Source organism: Patagioenas fasciata, chromosome 2, assembly GCF_037038585.1.
Source record: "Patagioenas fasciata isolate bPatFas1 chromosome 2, bPatFas1.hap1, whole genome shotgun sequence".
NCBI lineage: Eukaryota > Metazoa > Chordata > Aves > Columbiformes > Columbidae > Patagioenas > Patagioenas fasciata.
Window position 1 is genome coordinate 162,435,174 of NC_092521.1, and position 16,863 is coordinate 162,452,036.

Consider the following 16,863-nt stretch of genomic DNA (forward strand, 5'->3'; position numbering starts at 1 on the left):
AGATCTGAAAGTGTGAATGTGAGTTTTGCTTTAGGGTTGGCTTTCCGTGGTGGTGTTCAGTTGATCTGGCATGTTTGTTACTACTTTTTTTTTTTGTTTGTTTAAGGTTACTTAAATAAAACAACATAATGTTTTTACTTACAGCACTTGAAGAATCGGAAAGTGACATTTATGTGCGATTCATGAGGTCACACAAGTGTTATGACATTGTTCCAACAAGCTCTAAGCTTGTTGTTTTCGACACTACGCTACAAGTGAGTATTCTCCTTTCAGTCTGCCTTTGCTTGTGGTTCATTTTCTTTTTTAATGAGTATTTCCTGAGTGTTAAATGAAATTTGATCTCTTGAAGAGAAATTTTCCCCTTATGCTTTGACTGTACAAAACCACGTTGTTTTATCTGTATCTTTGATGTTGTACCAGAGGAAGAGCTGGGGAAAGACTTCCTAGCAGAACGGAAAGAGAGGATAGAATTTGTTTTGCAGTTGGAATCACTATCTAAAAAAAATTCGTGTGAGCCTAAACTTATTGGCTTCTTCATAGCTATCAGAATTTACAAAAAAGAAGTTGTATGTAATGATCCCTATGCAATAGCTAGAGAGTATCCAGGTGTTTCGAGCCTGTTCCTGTGATATTGGTAAGACAATTTAAGACTAAAATGGATTACTTAATTTTGCAAATTATTACATTCTCCAGAAAATTTTTCAGTTTCTCATTTTACTTTTCATCAGTAAATCATCTGCTAGACTCTTGGCTCTGTCTGAAGAGTTTGTTTGCCAAAAGAAGGTATTAGCTGCCTGCTATAGAAACAGACTAATCTGTTCTGCAGTGCAGTACAAAGCTGTGGCTTTCTTTTTGTTTCCTGGATTTTGCAAATGGTGTTTTTCGGCTTGCTTTGGGTTTTGTTTATTTCGGTGTGTTTTTGCTTTTCAAGATGCTCCAATTCTAGTTTAACTAAGCCCATTAAGTAATTTTGGTCTGCAATGTACTGCTCAATTAGATTTCAGCTTTCCACAGCCAGAGGCAACCATGTAATAGATACTTAGTCCCAAAATGTTCACAGAACCATCTTGCGTATCAGATAATTATATATAATGCTAGAGTGCTATGATCTGAAAACCTACATTGCACAACAAGGCAAAGTAATGGGAGGGATCTAGAGTACTGCACACATATTAGTCTATTGTACAAGGACTGGCATCATCCTTCTTGAGTTCTGGAGTACAAAAATAAAACAGTATTATGTTAAAACCTGAGCAGGGCTGTGGTTAAGACTGCCTGTGTGCTGAAGGGCCTCCTGCTGCCAACTGATCTGGTAGCCAAGAAGGCAATGCTGAACATAACAGTTACCCATGTCTCATCTCAGACTATTTCCTCTTTTATTCAGAAAGCCAGACTTCTACTGGAAATTTCTGATCCTTAAACACCTTGGTGTCAATGGAACAGTCACTTTTATTTCCCTAGGGTTCTTCTCTGTGCTTTACTGGACACTGGATTTTGTAGTGAAAAGTCACCTGATCTGTGATTAGAGATGAAAAAAGGTAGTCTGCAGTTTCAGAGGAAAAGCTTTCAGGCACACAGGCATCAGTCATTCAAGAGTTGAAATGTTGACATTGATTTTCTTTGTGTGTTCCACTTCTTGACTGTTTTGATGCGGTCTTTCAACTGCATCTGCTCTTGCATTTCACTATTCACATGGACTCCGATTGTGCAAGCACTGTAAGCTCTAATGAAGAGTCTCTGTTACATGGAAATATAATTATAATGAATATTTCACTCTACTGTTTTGCCACATTCCTTTTCAGAGATTTCTTTCTCTGTCTCTCGGTTTGCTTCTTTGGGTGGGTGGTTGTGTTGACTTTTTCACTATCTCAGAGGGAAAAAGTTCTGCATTGTTTTTTCTTTCTTCTGCCCCAAAGAGAGAATAACTGTCAACTCGAAACTAAAGAATCCAGACTTCTTTGACCTGAAAGGTCAAATTTGGGATGGTAGTTTTTACAGTCACTCAGCTCTTCTCAAAGACTATGAGCTTCTTTATGATTCCAGGGGATATTTATTCTCACACTGAGAGAATCTGTTGGGAGTTGGTACCTGCAGCTGGTTGGTGTGACCCCGCTACCTGTTGAGTTCTCAGCTGTCAGTGGTCACCTGGGTCAAAGGCTTGAGCTTGGTCACTGGTGCTGTTGGAAAGATCAATTTTCCTTTTTCTGTGAACCAGTTAATCTTGGGGCCATTGAGACAGGTCACCTATTCCTTTTTGATTCTCCAGATCTCTTGATGGGTTACATGAAATCATGCCAGATACCAGCTTTCGTTACTGGAGTTGAGGTACTATTAACATAAAGAAGGTAGTCTCATTTCCAGTTTGTGAGCAGTGTGAGGTAGTACTTGGAGAATCAGAGTGCGAGTGAATGAACCTTGTGAATTTTCGCTGGGTAACTTAATGGTAATGAAAAAACATTAAGCAATGTTCTACCAAAATCCCTGACTTATTTGGGATCCCTGATGATGGTCATAGATTTCAACTGGAGAATAACAAGGCAAGGCTTGGTTTAGGATCACAGGGTCATATTCTCAGTCTGCTTCTCCAGGTATTTGAAAGCACTGGTGGTAGAAGGGAGTCTAGTTATTCATTCGGACTCTATCTAGTATGTGACAAATGTGAACCAGACCTTGAACCTGGATTACTGGTGAGGAGCTTTCTTCCTGCAAACTGCATTTTTTTGGACTTCACACCGTTACATTTAATCCCAGTTGCAATTACTCTTAATTTATAAAGTCATAATATTATATTAAAGCAGTAATCCTCTTCTTGCATTGACACTGTCTTCCAAATTTGCAAATTTTGCAAAACTATTAAATTACACAGCAATTAAGAAAATATTAAATTACAGGCTAATTAAGAAAATATTTAACAGGTTGATCTGAATGCTTATCCTGGGCTATGCTGCTAGGGGTTCTTCTAAATAATTCAGTGTTTTCCTTTGTAGTTCTATACCTAGCACTTTGTTCCACCTTCAGTATCTTCAAAACACATTCTAGTTCTTGAGCTTGAGCCGTGTGGCTGGTGCACATACATTTGTCTGGAATATAAAAATATAACAGGTTTTTTTAAGAACAGCTAGATGGTGGAGAATGTACCTAATAAGGGTAGTCAAACAAAAACTTCTAAAATGTTCTTTGTGTTTTAATTTTTAATATATATATATATATTACCTATTTTCCAGTATGTTATGACTTTCTGACAGTTCTTATTTTGAATATGTAGTATGCAGCTTCGAAACATTGTGTCCATGAATTTTCTCAAACTGAGAGGATCTGTTTCACCCCTGCCTAAATCAGCGTTTCTCCTTATTTAAAACCCAACCAAACAAAAAAGCGTGGTGCCTTTAAAAAGTTGTCCAAATACAACTTAGGTTTTTAATAGTGCTAGGGCTAAATCAGAATATGTGAGAGCTCACTTTTTGCCCCTCCTAGTGAAAACTAGTAGCAATCAATGGAAGAACTACTAAAAACGGAGCTGTGTTGTGTATAGTGGTGTCCTTTGAAAAACCCTGCTGTTGGATTTTTATTTGACTATAGTATCCCATCTCCCTCTACTGGCCAGCAAGCACAGCACATGGCATGTTTCTACCCTAGAAAATGATTCATGAGATACTGTGGAAAGTATTCTAAAACTGTTGTTAGCTGTGGGAAAACTGGAGACATTAGTTTGTATAGTGTGGCACAACTCATAGCACTGAAGCAACATCTATTAATAAAAGTAAATGTTTAGTCTCAATGTCTTTGAGGGATTGAGTGTAAAGACTTGTAAGGAATCTTGTTTTAACCCTGAATAAGACAGGAGATGGTAAGGTGTCATTACACTGGCAACAAAAATGCAGCCTTAAATAGCTGCAATAGTAAGTAACAAAGAGAAGGGATGGGCTGACGGTCTCTTTGGTCCTGTTTGTTTGTGGGTCGTAAGGCATGGGGGCCTCTCGGTTCCAGCAGCAACCAAACTGTCCAGAATATACCTGTGGAGCTGGTACCTGCATTGGGCAAGTGTGGAAGCAGTGGTGTGTCTGCTGCACCTCCGTTAGGCATTGGATCATCTGGGAAGGGAGAAGTGTGCCGTGCTTCAGCCGGAGAACGTGTCACTTGGCACAGACCTAAGCAACATCTATACAAAATAAATAAATGTTCTGAGCCAAGGTATGTTACCTGCCCGAAGCCAACTGACACGGTTCAGTTTGCCTTAGCAAAACTTAGCTTGTATTTCCCCCAAAACAGAGTATTTGCATCTGGTCTGCCTACCTGAAAAGGTTCCTGGCCTGTATGGAACCCTGAGAAGTGGCAGATGCTGTCTGGGAGAGCTCTAGCTGGCACAGTTCTCTTGATTTAGACCAACAGCAGAGTGTTCTTTCACCCTTTTAGTTTACTAATATAGAAGTAACCTGTAAGTATTTGCATCTCAAAGATATACAGAATCATATTGAACTCTACTTTGGGGCTGTGGCTTTCCCCTGCCTGTGACCCGTGAATGCTCCTTGTTTGTGACAAGCTCCAGCCTTTTGCTTTTCCCAGAGAAGATGCTATCTTCACTTGACGCACATTAAATCGACTTTTAAAAATCTAATCTGACCAGGAAGGGAGTCAAGAGACAATTAGATGTTAATGAGCTGTCCTGTGAAGTTTGGAAACTTGACTCTGTGGATGGTGGGGAAATAGGCAAGTTGCAACAGAGCGCAGCTCACAGTGGATAAACTGTCTAATTTCTTGCACATCTCCCAAGATGCAAACAATAGGAGAACAAACACTTCACAGCCCTTTGAGGGGGTCAGGAGGGTTGTCCCCTGAAGGGCGACTCTGTAATGAGCATTCACATATTGTTCTTCTCCTAATTATTCAATAAACGGATCTGGATTATCTTTATAACAGACTCCAGAAAACCACTGAGCTGAATGCAGATTTACTGGTTACCAGCTTGTGTCTTCAGCACAGCGTTTGAGTGATCTACAAGTGTTAATGCATTTAGTGATCTGGAGAAATATAGTGACATCTAGATCTTACTTCCAGTGTGTTAAACTTGTATCAGGTATATACAGTGACACAGTGATCTGATCTTTTCCTTTGAAACTGATGCTAATACTTTGAAGGAAAACAGGAATTTTAGTAATTCCTTTATTAGCTTCATATGTCAACAAAATACAGCAATTTATTCACATTCTATCAGTCAGATTACTCGTCTGGAGTAATACTAACATCATCTATTAATTTGATTTCTCTGTTTTTCTTTGTTACTGCATATGTTTGACTGTGATCTTTCCTTCCAAGGCATCACATTCCCCCCTTCCATCCTGAACTCTGATTTTTTTTTTTTTTTTTTTTTCTTAAAGGAATGGCTCTTACCTAACTTCCAACAGTCTCTGTAGTTTAGCTCTATAAGCTTATTTAAGACCAGATTTCTGTCTGGCCTTCAAGCAAATTTATTACTTAATTTGTTTTGACTTTGCCCAGTCTACGTAAAGATGAGAAGGATTAGCTTATTTTGTAGTGCAGAGCAATTAACCCTCCAAAAGGAATGTAGAAGGTCAGTGTAAGACAGGGACTTCCCTGCTCCACATCAAGCACCAGTCTGCAGTCCCAGGAACGCAATGTTAGCAAATGTAGTGACTGCGTCTTGTCAAATTTGTATAAGCTCTGGCTAACCTTTAGTTAAATTATTTTCTTACCTGTTCAAAGCAAATTTATGTTTTAATACTAAAACATATGTAGCTTTTGCTCACCATGACCTTGAAGCTGCTTTTGAAATGTTTGTCCTGTACTTCTTCATAAACTAATAAAAATCTCGTTTGTGTGGAAACAGTCATCAAAATCAGCTTTCAGAATCCTAAAGACTCTTTTGTATCCTGAAGAAACCTTGCACAGTTGCGTGACTTGAAGGCCAGATTATTTAACCTTTCTGTTTAATGAAATTATCTAAATTGGTAACGGAGCAGATATCACTGTCACTAATGCAGACTTTTGTCAGTAACTCACATGCTGGTAACAGCTCAAATACTTTTTTTCCTACCGCATAGCTAGAAGAATATTTGGAGCAATCTTCTGGAAACATTTTTAGTGGTTTAACAAGCTGGAAGTAAATGTAACTTCTGCAGAACATGCAATGGATTCCACATTAGAAGAGTGGAAGATGATTTGTGTTTCTCCTCCTTGTCCTGACTATTCAGTAAATGGTTTTATTATTCTTGTTCCCTCCAGGTCATTCTTGTCTGGGGCGTTGCCTCTCTCCAAGGTTATAAGATAGACCAGGCTTCCAGGAAGAACACTCTGGAATTTTTTGCTTCCAGAAACACGCAGCAGAGTCTGGGTCTGCTGTCACAACAGAGTTCTCACAGCTTTACAAAAGGATTCACTGTCTGTTCCTTAATTGGCTTTGAGGTTTTTCCTCTTCAAAGTCATTACATTTAACTAATATACTGTCTGCATTTCTGAGGAGTGTGAACACCCCCACTTACTTACCCGTCCCACAGAACTATAAGAAAATAATGTAATTTAGCTTCTAACCGGCATGTGGGCTGAGGCAGTTGAGCAGGCCGCATAAAAGCTCCCTTCATTGAGATCAGGTTGGAATCAGTAGCATAATACGGGAAGACTCTTGTGTTATTTTTCATTTTTAGAGCTATTCCTGTTGCTTGGACATAACAAGCATAGGAGCTTAATTCTTGCAGCTCTCAAAACCAATAGGAAACATTAATTTCTGGATCTTGGAGGAAGATAATGAGTTTGTTGCACCAATTGAGCAGAAGAAGTTTGGTCTATGCAGGGTGTAGGTAAGGTATTTGTGGTTGGCTGAGTGAAAGTCATACATCATTCTTCATGTCTTCCCTCCCTCACCACCACTTTTTCTGATAAGATCTTAACCTATGAAAGAATTTCCGTACCCTTCCCAATGCAGCTGGTCCCAGTGGCTCTGCCTATGACACTCACCTAATGTCTTACTCTTAGCCCATTGTGGCATGAGATATAGCAGCAGAAATTGTGGCTTGAAGTGATTTTTTTTTTTGAAAGTATGATTATTTTTCTCAGAAAAGAGCTGTGCTTTTTTTTTTTTATTTGACTAGAATGCTTAGGCTCAGCTCAAACAGCAGGTGGAACTAAGTATCAGCAGAGCACCTTATTGAAATGGAGTAACAGTTGACTGTAATACTGGACCAGCTGCTATCTAGAACTCCTGGTTAAATCGACACATGAGATGTTGTTAGGGGGAGAAGGAGGGCCCTTAACTGCCGGCTACAATATGGACACAGAGTATCGATTAAGGTCTAAGTTTGGTGTTCTCTGTTGGATTGGGATGTTTTCATGTGGATGTGGTGCGGGGAAGATTTCTGCACATGGATGTAGTACCTGCTCTCTGGGGAGAAATATAGAACTTGTGCCTGCTTTCAGGACAAGACACAATCTGTTATTTCTAGGGTTTGGCTTGGGTCTGAAGGGTATTACTCCATCAGTACTTGAATTTTACTAAGCACTTTATGGCCATTAGTAGCACATCATCCACCAGGAGTTCCCTTTCCACCTCCTATGAAGGGAGAACTGTTTAATGCAAGCTTTCCAAATTCAACATGAACTAGAGGAGATGCTTGTGAATGTTTGACTGGGGTTTTTCAGATGTGAAAGTGAATGTAGCCTTTCAGTTCATAACAGGTTTGTCCCATTTTTCTCTGCTTTACTTGAGGGTGTGATAAGGTAAAGGAGGAAATTCTTCTCTTCAAGACCTGCTTGGCCCTTGCCCTAGGCAAAAGTCTTTATGGTTGAGTCCTTAAGTAGTCTCTTTTTTTAAAGGTATAGACCTTGAAGGAGGAAATGCTTCTACCAAATTCATAGACCAAAGAAGAAAGTAATTGGAAAATAAATTCGAATGCAACAGTCATCATGCTGAGATGGTTGGTTGTAGTCCTGCATACTGGTTTAGTCCCTCCAGACAAGCCAATTTATAAAAACACTGAACTCTATATATGCACTACAAAAGAGGATTTTGACTTTTCAAGATAGCTCCTTTAAAGTACTGTAGTTCTCTGTAACTTAAAAAGATGTCTGGATTGGGCATTACAGCTTTATTTGAAGAAAAAAAAAGAATGGAATTGCCAATTAATGTTTAATATCCTTGCCAGTGTTTTGTTGGCCACTTTTTGGGAAACTGGGACAAAGCAATTAGTGAACTCTTTTAAAAGAGAGCAATTCCTGTGAGATCTTTACCTGTTTCTTGATCGTAGGCGTCATCCCTAGATTACAAGTTAGGAGAAGTGTTTTTCAGTTTCCTCTTGACCGTTTGGAAAGCTGATGTGGGGACCTATGGAAAATTGGTCTATCTCCCTGAATTCCTTTGCTTCAGATCTTGCATTTGGGAAGAATTACCTTCTCCTCAGGTGAAGGTGTTTAAATGTCATTGCCATCTGGGTGTGAATTGCTTCAAAGCACAAGTGCCTGATGTATTAGGATAATATTTAGCTTGTACTGCTTTTGCATTATCAAGGTGATGATCGTGCTGGAGTCCTAGATCAGTTCACAAAAATTTTTTGGGCCGTAGAGAGAAGTCCTTTGAAGGTGTTGCTGACAGTGTGGAAGAAGAGGGTTAGCCAAAGGGCTTTCTGTGGCAAAGTTGTATTTTCAACTTAGTATTGTGTTTTTGCTGTGTTCCCAAATACTGTACCACAAGTCACTGTGAACACTGGGTGGTGAGCCTTCAGTGGACTGTATTGCGTTACCTGGGATCTGAAGACTTGCAGGAGAAGTTGGGAGTGAATAAAGGAGAAAACCCAGTGTGGGCACCTCCAGTCATGGTTAAAGAGTATTTTTCAGATAAGGTTTATAAATTACTGGGTATGAGTGAGCTTGCACCCTATTTGACACTGTGTTAGTCTGACTGCAGTAGCTACCTTGTTTTGCTGCTTTGCTAGCTGTGTTGTCAAACAGGTACACAAAACCAGCGACTAGTTCCTTGTACAAGATCTGCCTTACAGCCTCTGACACAGAAGCAGCACTACGATGTGAGGGGATAGCAGGGGAGAGGCTTCATAAACTTGTCTTACTGCAGGTGGGTCATCCAGCTTTGCCTCTCTCTCATATACAATAGTTTGGACCCTTCATCATTTCATTCTTTTTCCTCTCTTAGAGATCTGCCAAGATTTGGGCAGCCAGAGAACTTGCCATGCTGCTTAAAGAAGTATAGTCCTGTTTATGTTGGGCTAGAAACTGTTGCCCTGTTCCTCACATATTCACATCAAAAGCATTTGAGAGTCACTCAGCTCATAAACACATTTAGACCAAGGCAGTAAAGTGTAGGTTGCCTGGGTTTTGTGCAGTACAAAGGTCACAGCAGAGTTTTGATGGTTTTCCTGTTACAACAGAGACCAGTTGTACTGCTCTTGGTCTCCTTGCTGGGTAAGAACTATTGAAATTCAAGTGTTTAGCCTCTAAAAAGTCTCAAGGTGACTTTTTCTCGTGCCTTATTACTCTAATGGCGAGAATAAAGATTGTATTCTAGAGTGACTGTCATGTTTGCGTATCTTGTGAAGATATATATACTGTTATCCCTTGAAAATGGAAGACTTTTTCCCCTTTGTAAGGGACCCATTGAGAAGGCTCCTTGTGCCTTGCTCTTTTTTACTTAGAACATGTGAGCATATCGGTATATGAGTTTAACTTTCTACAGTACTTTTTCAGCTGTTCCTATCCAATTTACTAAGACTGAATGCCTTCCTCTTGCAAATTTCTTTCAACTACATATCAAACTTTGTATTTTGTTCCGCTAGGAAGGGTTATTGTTTCTCAGTGATTGCCTGAAAGATTTGGTTTTGATACTGTTGTCCACATGGGAATTTTCTGAGGTCTGTGTTCTAAGTTTTGTAGCCCTTAATCATCATCCTGAGAAAAGACTAGGAGGTTGTGAGCTTGTCCAGTGAAAATGACAATTAACTTATTCAGTGAAAATGATGATGAGTGTTCTAGCTCTTGTTTGAGCATCCATCAGGACCTGGAGATGATAAAAATAAAAGCAGGAGCTTCTTCCTTTCTATTCTGATTTGACAGAGTAGATATTTCTTGGCGTTACGTGAGGGGCTTTAGAGGCAAGTAAAGCTAGTGGCTCGGTGTTGCTTTATTCAGGGAAAGATGATTCAAGAGAGGTGCACATTTATTATCTTGCCCTTGGATGGCAGCCATACTAAAGAAAGTCTGGCAGATCTTTTAACACTGTCCAGGCTACTAGTCTCTTGCATCATCTTCTTGCTTGGCACTGGCAGTTCTGTAGATGTTCCATAACTGTGCTTCTTCCTTCTGTTACCTTCCAGCTTTTCCAAGTTAACTTTGGCATTGAGACGATGGTGCTGAGCTGTGTGTCTTTCAGCAGAGGAGAATTCTCTGCTTCGCTCAGCACTGACCCTTTGCACCAGGAGCTGTGATTGCAACAGCCGCCGTCACCCTCCTTGCCTTCTGGGACAGTCCTGAAGCCAAGTCTGAAATCCACTGGTCACTTATTCACATAATGAACATTTTCATAACGTAGTGTTAGGTAAAACAAGATGAAATGTGTGTGTGTGTGTACACACGCTGAATTTTTTGAGTTTTCCTTTCAGATGTTTCTCATTCACAGGTGTTCACTTGAGAGGGCATTTCCACAAGGCCTTGTGAGATTACTGCTCTGGTGTATCTGAATGAGGAGTGTCCTCTGTAGTATTTCCTGTCAGGAAAAAAATTCCTGTAGTCTGGAAATCTTCTGTCTATTGTCACCATTTCTGGTGTCGCTGCTTGGTAGTCCAGCTATTTTGGAGCTCACTAACACCATAAGGGACAAGGTTTTCCAAATATCGGATAACCTGCAAAACAAGACTTCTTATGTATTGGTCTAATGGAATCTTTCTTGGTAATGACTGTTATATCGGAAGAGGCTACATCTTCATTAAGACTTAGAAATGTTTGGATGATCTGCAGAAATGATGATCTCCAAAAACCCTGTCTAACCTAAATTAGTCTGTTCTTTTATTCAGTGTATTCACAGTCAGTGTAATGAGTTTCTGTAGTAAGAAAAGCTTGCTCTTGTTGTGCTCATTGCAGTGTAATAGCAGCTGTTGGTGAGGTGATCTGTGATACATGTAAGATTTTGCTCGCTATGTACCTTTGCTATAAAATGATCCTTCTACTCAAGGAGCAGAATATCGGAGAAGACAAGTAGTCACAAAAAGTAGGATTCCATGTCTAATTGTAAGTATCTAAACATCTTAGAGTCAGTGAGGGGGGAAATGGATCTGTGGGATGCAGCTGAACCTCTAACGCTGCTGAGTCACACCACAAATGAGTGTTTCCCAGGGTTGCCTATAGAGAGATGTGGTGAATATGCAAGGTCAACGTATATGTCAGAACCTCTAAATTTGGGCACATTGTGTTTGTTAAGACCACTACCTGGTTAATAAGAATAGAAGTGCTTTGTTTAAAGACTGTACGTGGTGTTGAATGGCAATAATCTGTGGGCTCTGGCTGAAGAACAATGGTTTTGTGAAGGTCAGGCCAGTCCAGCATTCAAGATCGGAGAAAGATCAACGCTGGTGGGGTCAAGAATTCAAAACACTGTTGGAGGCCCAAAGATGGGACATGGTAGAGATCTTCAAAGGCTACCAACTATATATAATAGGAAAGGAAGGTCCCTGTGGGTATTTTCTGCATGAACATCACCAAAACATGTAAATGTGCTGGATGAAAGCCCAGCTCCACACCCCGGTGCTTTGGCTGCCCACCAAGCAGTACTTGGGGCCACTGGAACTGGTAAACCACAGAAACTACAGGAAAGTGTGAGGGGATGAGTGTTTGTGCTTGCAAGCAGTTTTAGCAAATAAGAATGAAGTTGTTGGGTTTTTTCCTTGTAATTACCTTACGTAAATAAGAGACAAGTATTAACATTAAGAACTTATGGCATTGTTATTTTATTTAAAAAGTAACTGTGTGACACTTTCTACTATAAAAACTGAAGAAAACAATGGAAATTTCACTTAAGCTGTGGTCTAGGAGGACAGCCCAGAGGGATGACTTTAAGTATTTCTTTACTAAATTTTAATGAATTATTATGTCAAATGTTTAATATCCTAATACCCAAGCAGAACTCGTATTTTATGAAGGATTTAAGTCTGAGCTATCTCAGTGGCTGTATCTTTTCAGCAGCCCTCAGTTTTTCCAAAATCCATCTTTTAAAGCTAGATGAGGTGCCATCTAGCAGAAGATTCTTGAGATTCTTGGAGACAACCAACCTGCAAATAAATCAAACAGAATTGAGGCAAGAACCGATTCTTTGAGGAAACGTTATATTCCTTTTAGATTGTCTACAAGTTGAGCTTCTTGTTTAGTCTATCTTTTGGAGTTGTCTTTCTTGAAGTATCATTTCTGAATCTAAAATAACACCTTGATCTTTTACCATCTCGCCTATCTGAACGTTGTGCTGGGTTGGTGTTCTTTGCTGCTGCTCTGTCTGAGAAAGAAGTAGTAGCAAGAGTTTGGAGGTTGACTGAAGTCTTGGAGTTGGCTCCCCACATCTTTTCTACTGTGGATATGCTGCTTTTCCAGATTATCACTGACGGAGTTTGTAAATTTGCTTGTGGAGTTTTGTTGCTTGGTTTCTGTCTGGACGAAAGCTCTTTTCTCCCTCATTTTAATCATTAGCTGTTACCTTATGGCTCTGATACTGCTTCTTGTGGAAGACTTGGGAGACAGGTTGACAGTGACTCTTACCTCATGTGATAGCTGTTCTTACAGAAAGATATCAAAGCTGAAAGTTTTCAGAGGCAGTTTGAGTGTTTTTCCTGTGATGAAGAATCATTAGAACTTACTTTGCCCCAAGGTGGAATTAGTCTGTGTGAAATCACTTCTGCCTCTTAACTGCTCCCCAAAGAGCTCACTGCTGCTTTCACTGCATTAACTGCAAGTGTGATGCTGTGATGTCGGAACACTTCATGTGTCTGCCTGGAGGGTTTCTGTGTGGTTTCAGTCTTAGTTAAGAGTTAATATGCTCCTGGGGTGGATTTGGTAATGTTTGCTTGACCTGACTCCTACCTGTGTCAGTGAAGTGGATGACTACCTCTGGGACCTTTCTTATTTAGCCATTTTCTAGATAAATACAATGTGGTCTGTATCTTATGGTCTTATTTGTACTCTTGAGTACCTTCTTCCCCATGTGGCTTCTTCAGTTTTCATCCAGTTTAGGGTTGGTGGTTGTTATGCAGATCATTATTCCTGTTTGTTGATGATATAGCAGAAGCATCTGTGAAGTCAGAACTGTCATCACGGAGGTCAGGAGATGTTTCTCGTGGTCAGAGAGAAGCAGTCGGGCTGCACGAAGGTCACAAGAAATATGAAATGCTTTCAGAAGTCTAATCTTAAAGACTGGAGTTCATGCACAGTAGGATAACACCGGGTATTTGAAACATTCACTGCAAATTACTGAAGTGTAGACAGAGGTGATGAGTTCTGGTACGGAGTAGAAGTCTTACCAACTTTTAGAAATTTAAACTGCTGCTCTATAACACTTAAGTCCAGTCTAAATGGAGGTTCTGTCAAATATCGTAGGACACTCACTATCATATGGATGGACTTGCAAACTTTTCCAAGAAGGATATAGCTAACAATGGCAGACTACTTTTTTTTTCCTACCTACATATTTTTTCTGCTCTTATTTTTTTGGCTTCTGATTCCACCGACTGCGAAGCCCTTTATTCCTGACTCTGTGGAGAGGAGCCGCTTGGCACGTATCTTAAAGTAGACACTTGAAATACCACTGTGTAATCATGGTCTGTTCAGATTGCGGTCATCAAGCAATTGCAATCATGTTATTTGGACCAAGGAGCAATTTCACGGATGCAGAGATATAGATTGGCCATGTCCTAGTTTTGTGCCAGGACAAGAACCATCATTTCTGTATCACGTTTTCCATGTAAAGACTATTTAGAAGTGTGGGCAGGACAGGGATGATAACATGCTCAAACATATCATCAAGAGATCAGACTTTGAGGAGCAGCAGAACCTGACTGTGCTTCAGGCTTCAAATAACTTGTGTTCACAGGGAAGTTTTTATTGTCTTTCGAGAATAACATTATAACCTCATAACCTCTGATTCAGAAATTGGGGAGAGTTAATTAATTAAACGAAAGGATCTGGTTATGTTTCTTGAACTGCTAGGTAGTCCTTTTAACTTTCAGTCGTGTTTAAAATAATCAAACAATCCCTTTTAATTTGTAGAAATTGAGAGTCTAAAAGCTGGAGAGGAAATGAAACTAATTGTTTCAGTCTCTTTTATGCAATTGTTGGTACAGTGAACATTAACTGGAATATTGCACAGTCTTCAAATGTTGAGCTATATCTGTAAACTGGGCACTTGTGATAATTATGTTAACTAAAAATTTATTAAAAATGTCATCATTTTGGAGGTTACCACTTTTTATGGATGATATCAAACAGGAATAAATTTGGGGTTAGTGAGTGTACCTTTTCAGCATATGTGTTCATCAGAGGCTTTCACATAAATATTCACCTAACAAAAAAAAAAACCTGGTTTTGCTAAGCTTTTAACCATTTTAGAACTAAAAGGCTTAAAGTTTTGAATTGCTGTGTGTAGTTTTGGTGCCATTTTGAGCATCAGCTACCAGTTTATACTGCGTTTTTGTCCTCGTAGCTGGGGAAACCTGTCGGTGTTTGGTATTCTCAATGAAGAGCAAAGATGAGTGGTTCATTCTTTTTGCAGGTAAAGAAAGCCTTTTTTGCCTTGGTGGCGAATGGTGTGAGAGCAGCTCCACTGTGGGAGAGCAAAAAACAGAGTTTTGTAGGTAAGTGGTTCTAACATTACTCATTATTTGAATTTCCAGGGTGCTTTACTGTTGCAGAAAGTGGTCTAGAGGTGCACTGGCAAAAAAGGTTTATTTTTTCCTTCTGGTAAGGAATGAGATGTTGCTGATTTTCACAGCATCGCTGTACTTTGAGAACTGTGATGGTTCTTCTAGGTCCTGGGCTTCTGAAATTTGGTCTCCAATATGTGCGTTTGACTGTGTATTTAAAAATAAAGGTAATGATCACCAAAAGGAAATTTGAAAATAGGTACTAGAAAGAGAATTTAATGTTACAGTATCCTAAATTACATGTGATATGAGCATGTCTTTCTCTGCATGTTCTCAGTGTGATGCACTGAAAAATCCTTAAATACCAGAACGAATGTTGAATGCTACAGAAATGACCCATATTGGGAGAAAAGCCTTAGATCTGTGTATTGCTTTTTAAGAAATTATGTAATTAATTGCCACAACAATAAAGTTCTAAGACTAGATCTCTGCGGTTAGAAAACAGGGTAATAGTGGCACTTACAAATATGATATGTAATTCTTGTGACCTGGAGTATACAGTGAGGATTCCTGAAAATGAATGGTAGATGCTTTTTAAAGTATTTCTTAAAATATTTTACATCCAAGGGGGAAGAACAGTAGTTCTATGCAGTATATCATAGGAATGCTCTTTGATATTTATTTTCATTTTCTGTCTATAAGCTCTAGTCATTTAAGGCTGACCTGTGGATTAATTTTTCCCTTCCCCATTTCTTAGTTTCTTCAGTTTAGATGTAAGAGTAGTAAACAGTGGAGCAATTACATCTTCTCACATTTAGAACTTGAAAGCTCAAAAAAGATTAATGTTTTCAGGTAACTAATCTAATAATATGACATTACATAGTTTGGTATCAGTGGTTGAAATGTATAAACTATGGATGTAGTATCTCTTCTTTTGAAAGTCACATTTCAATTCAGATGTTGAGGATTACTATGGAAACAATTAAATTATGTTCTTTAGTAAGCAGTATTCAAGAAAATGGATTACAGTGTTGTTTCATTTGAGTCTGAGAGTCTGCTTGACTTGGCAAGTCCTAATGAGAATGTGTCTTATTAAAACAAAAAGACAAGGATACACCTCCAACCTTTAAATATGTTCTAGACTCCCTCTTTTCTTTCCACGCTTTTGGGGTCAATACAGGTGGATTCCAGGTTTTCTTTGGGTCACACTGAAAGGAGAAGCACATAGGTTATAATTTTGAACATTAATCCAGATGTGTGTTTTTATTCTGAAGTATTGTATCAATGTGAAAGTGAATACATGGTTTTGGAATTCCACTGTTGATCGGCCCAATACAAATACTGCGTTACATGGATTTAATGTTTATTAAATTCTATATTGTGAATAATTATATATTGTGAATGCAAATAGAGAAAATAGCTGGAAGTTCTATACATTCAGTGTATATCTGAAAAATTTGTTTCTTATCTGTCCCTTGTTACAGGAATGTTAACAATTACGGATTTCATTAACATACTGCATAGATACTATAAGTCTCCAATGGTAAGTATGATGTTAAGCTGTACTTTTACCACTTGCCCTGCAGTACAGAAACTGAAATATCAAACTGATTTAGTAGCAGTGGTAGCTTTGATATGTCATGGGTGCACTCCCTGGGGGGATATTTTTGGAAGAAAAGGTGGCTTTGTGAGGAAGGTCTTAGAACGATATCTGGGTTCAGTTGTAGCTTTGGCCATGAAGGTAACATATGCTGTCTTATTCAGTTATACATGTATAAACATGAGGCATTTCCTTAATGAGTACTACCGTTGATGATGTTTTGTGTGGTGCTTACCATAATGATAGCCTTCGTTTTATTATTGCAACTAATGACTAACGCATTTGGGATGAAGGACCTGGCGTAACGTACTTACTAAAAGCTGGATGTGACATTGAAAGTATGAAGGAAAATACTTAATGAGCCCTGTATGTATATGTGTTCAGGTTGATTCAAAGCACGTCTTTCAATAG

At 39.1% G+C, this 16,863-nt stretch overlaps 1 protein-coding gene across 7 annotated transcripts in view; it reads left to right on the forward strand.

The window, feature by feature from the left end:
- PRKAG2 (protein kinase AMP-activated non-catalytic subunit gamma 2) overlaps positions 1-16,863 on the forward strand; it is a 237,468-nt gene that overhangs the window by 205,909 nt on the left and 14,696 nt on the right. For all 7 annotated transcript variants that reach the window (XM_071805331.1, XM_065831779.2, XM_065831780.2 and 4 more), the window contains 3 exons: positions 145-254; positions 14,762-14,843; positions 16,337-16,395. In XM_071805331.1, coding sequence (XP_071661432.1) covers positions 145-254; positions 14,762-14,843; positions 16,337-16,395 — 251 coding nt within the window. The remainder of the gene's footprint in view (positions 1-144; positions 255-14,761; positions 14,844-16,336; positions 16,396-16,863) is intronic.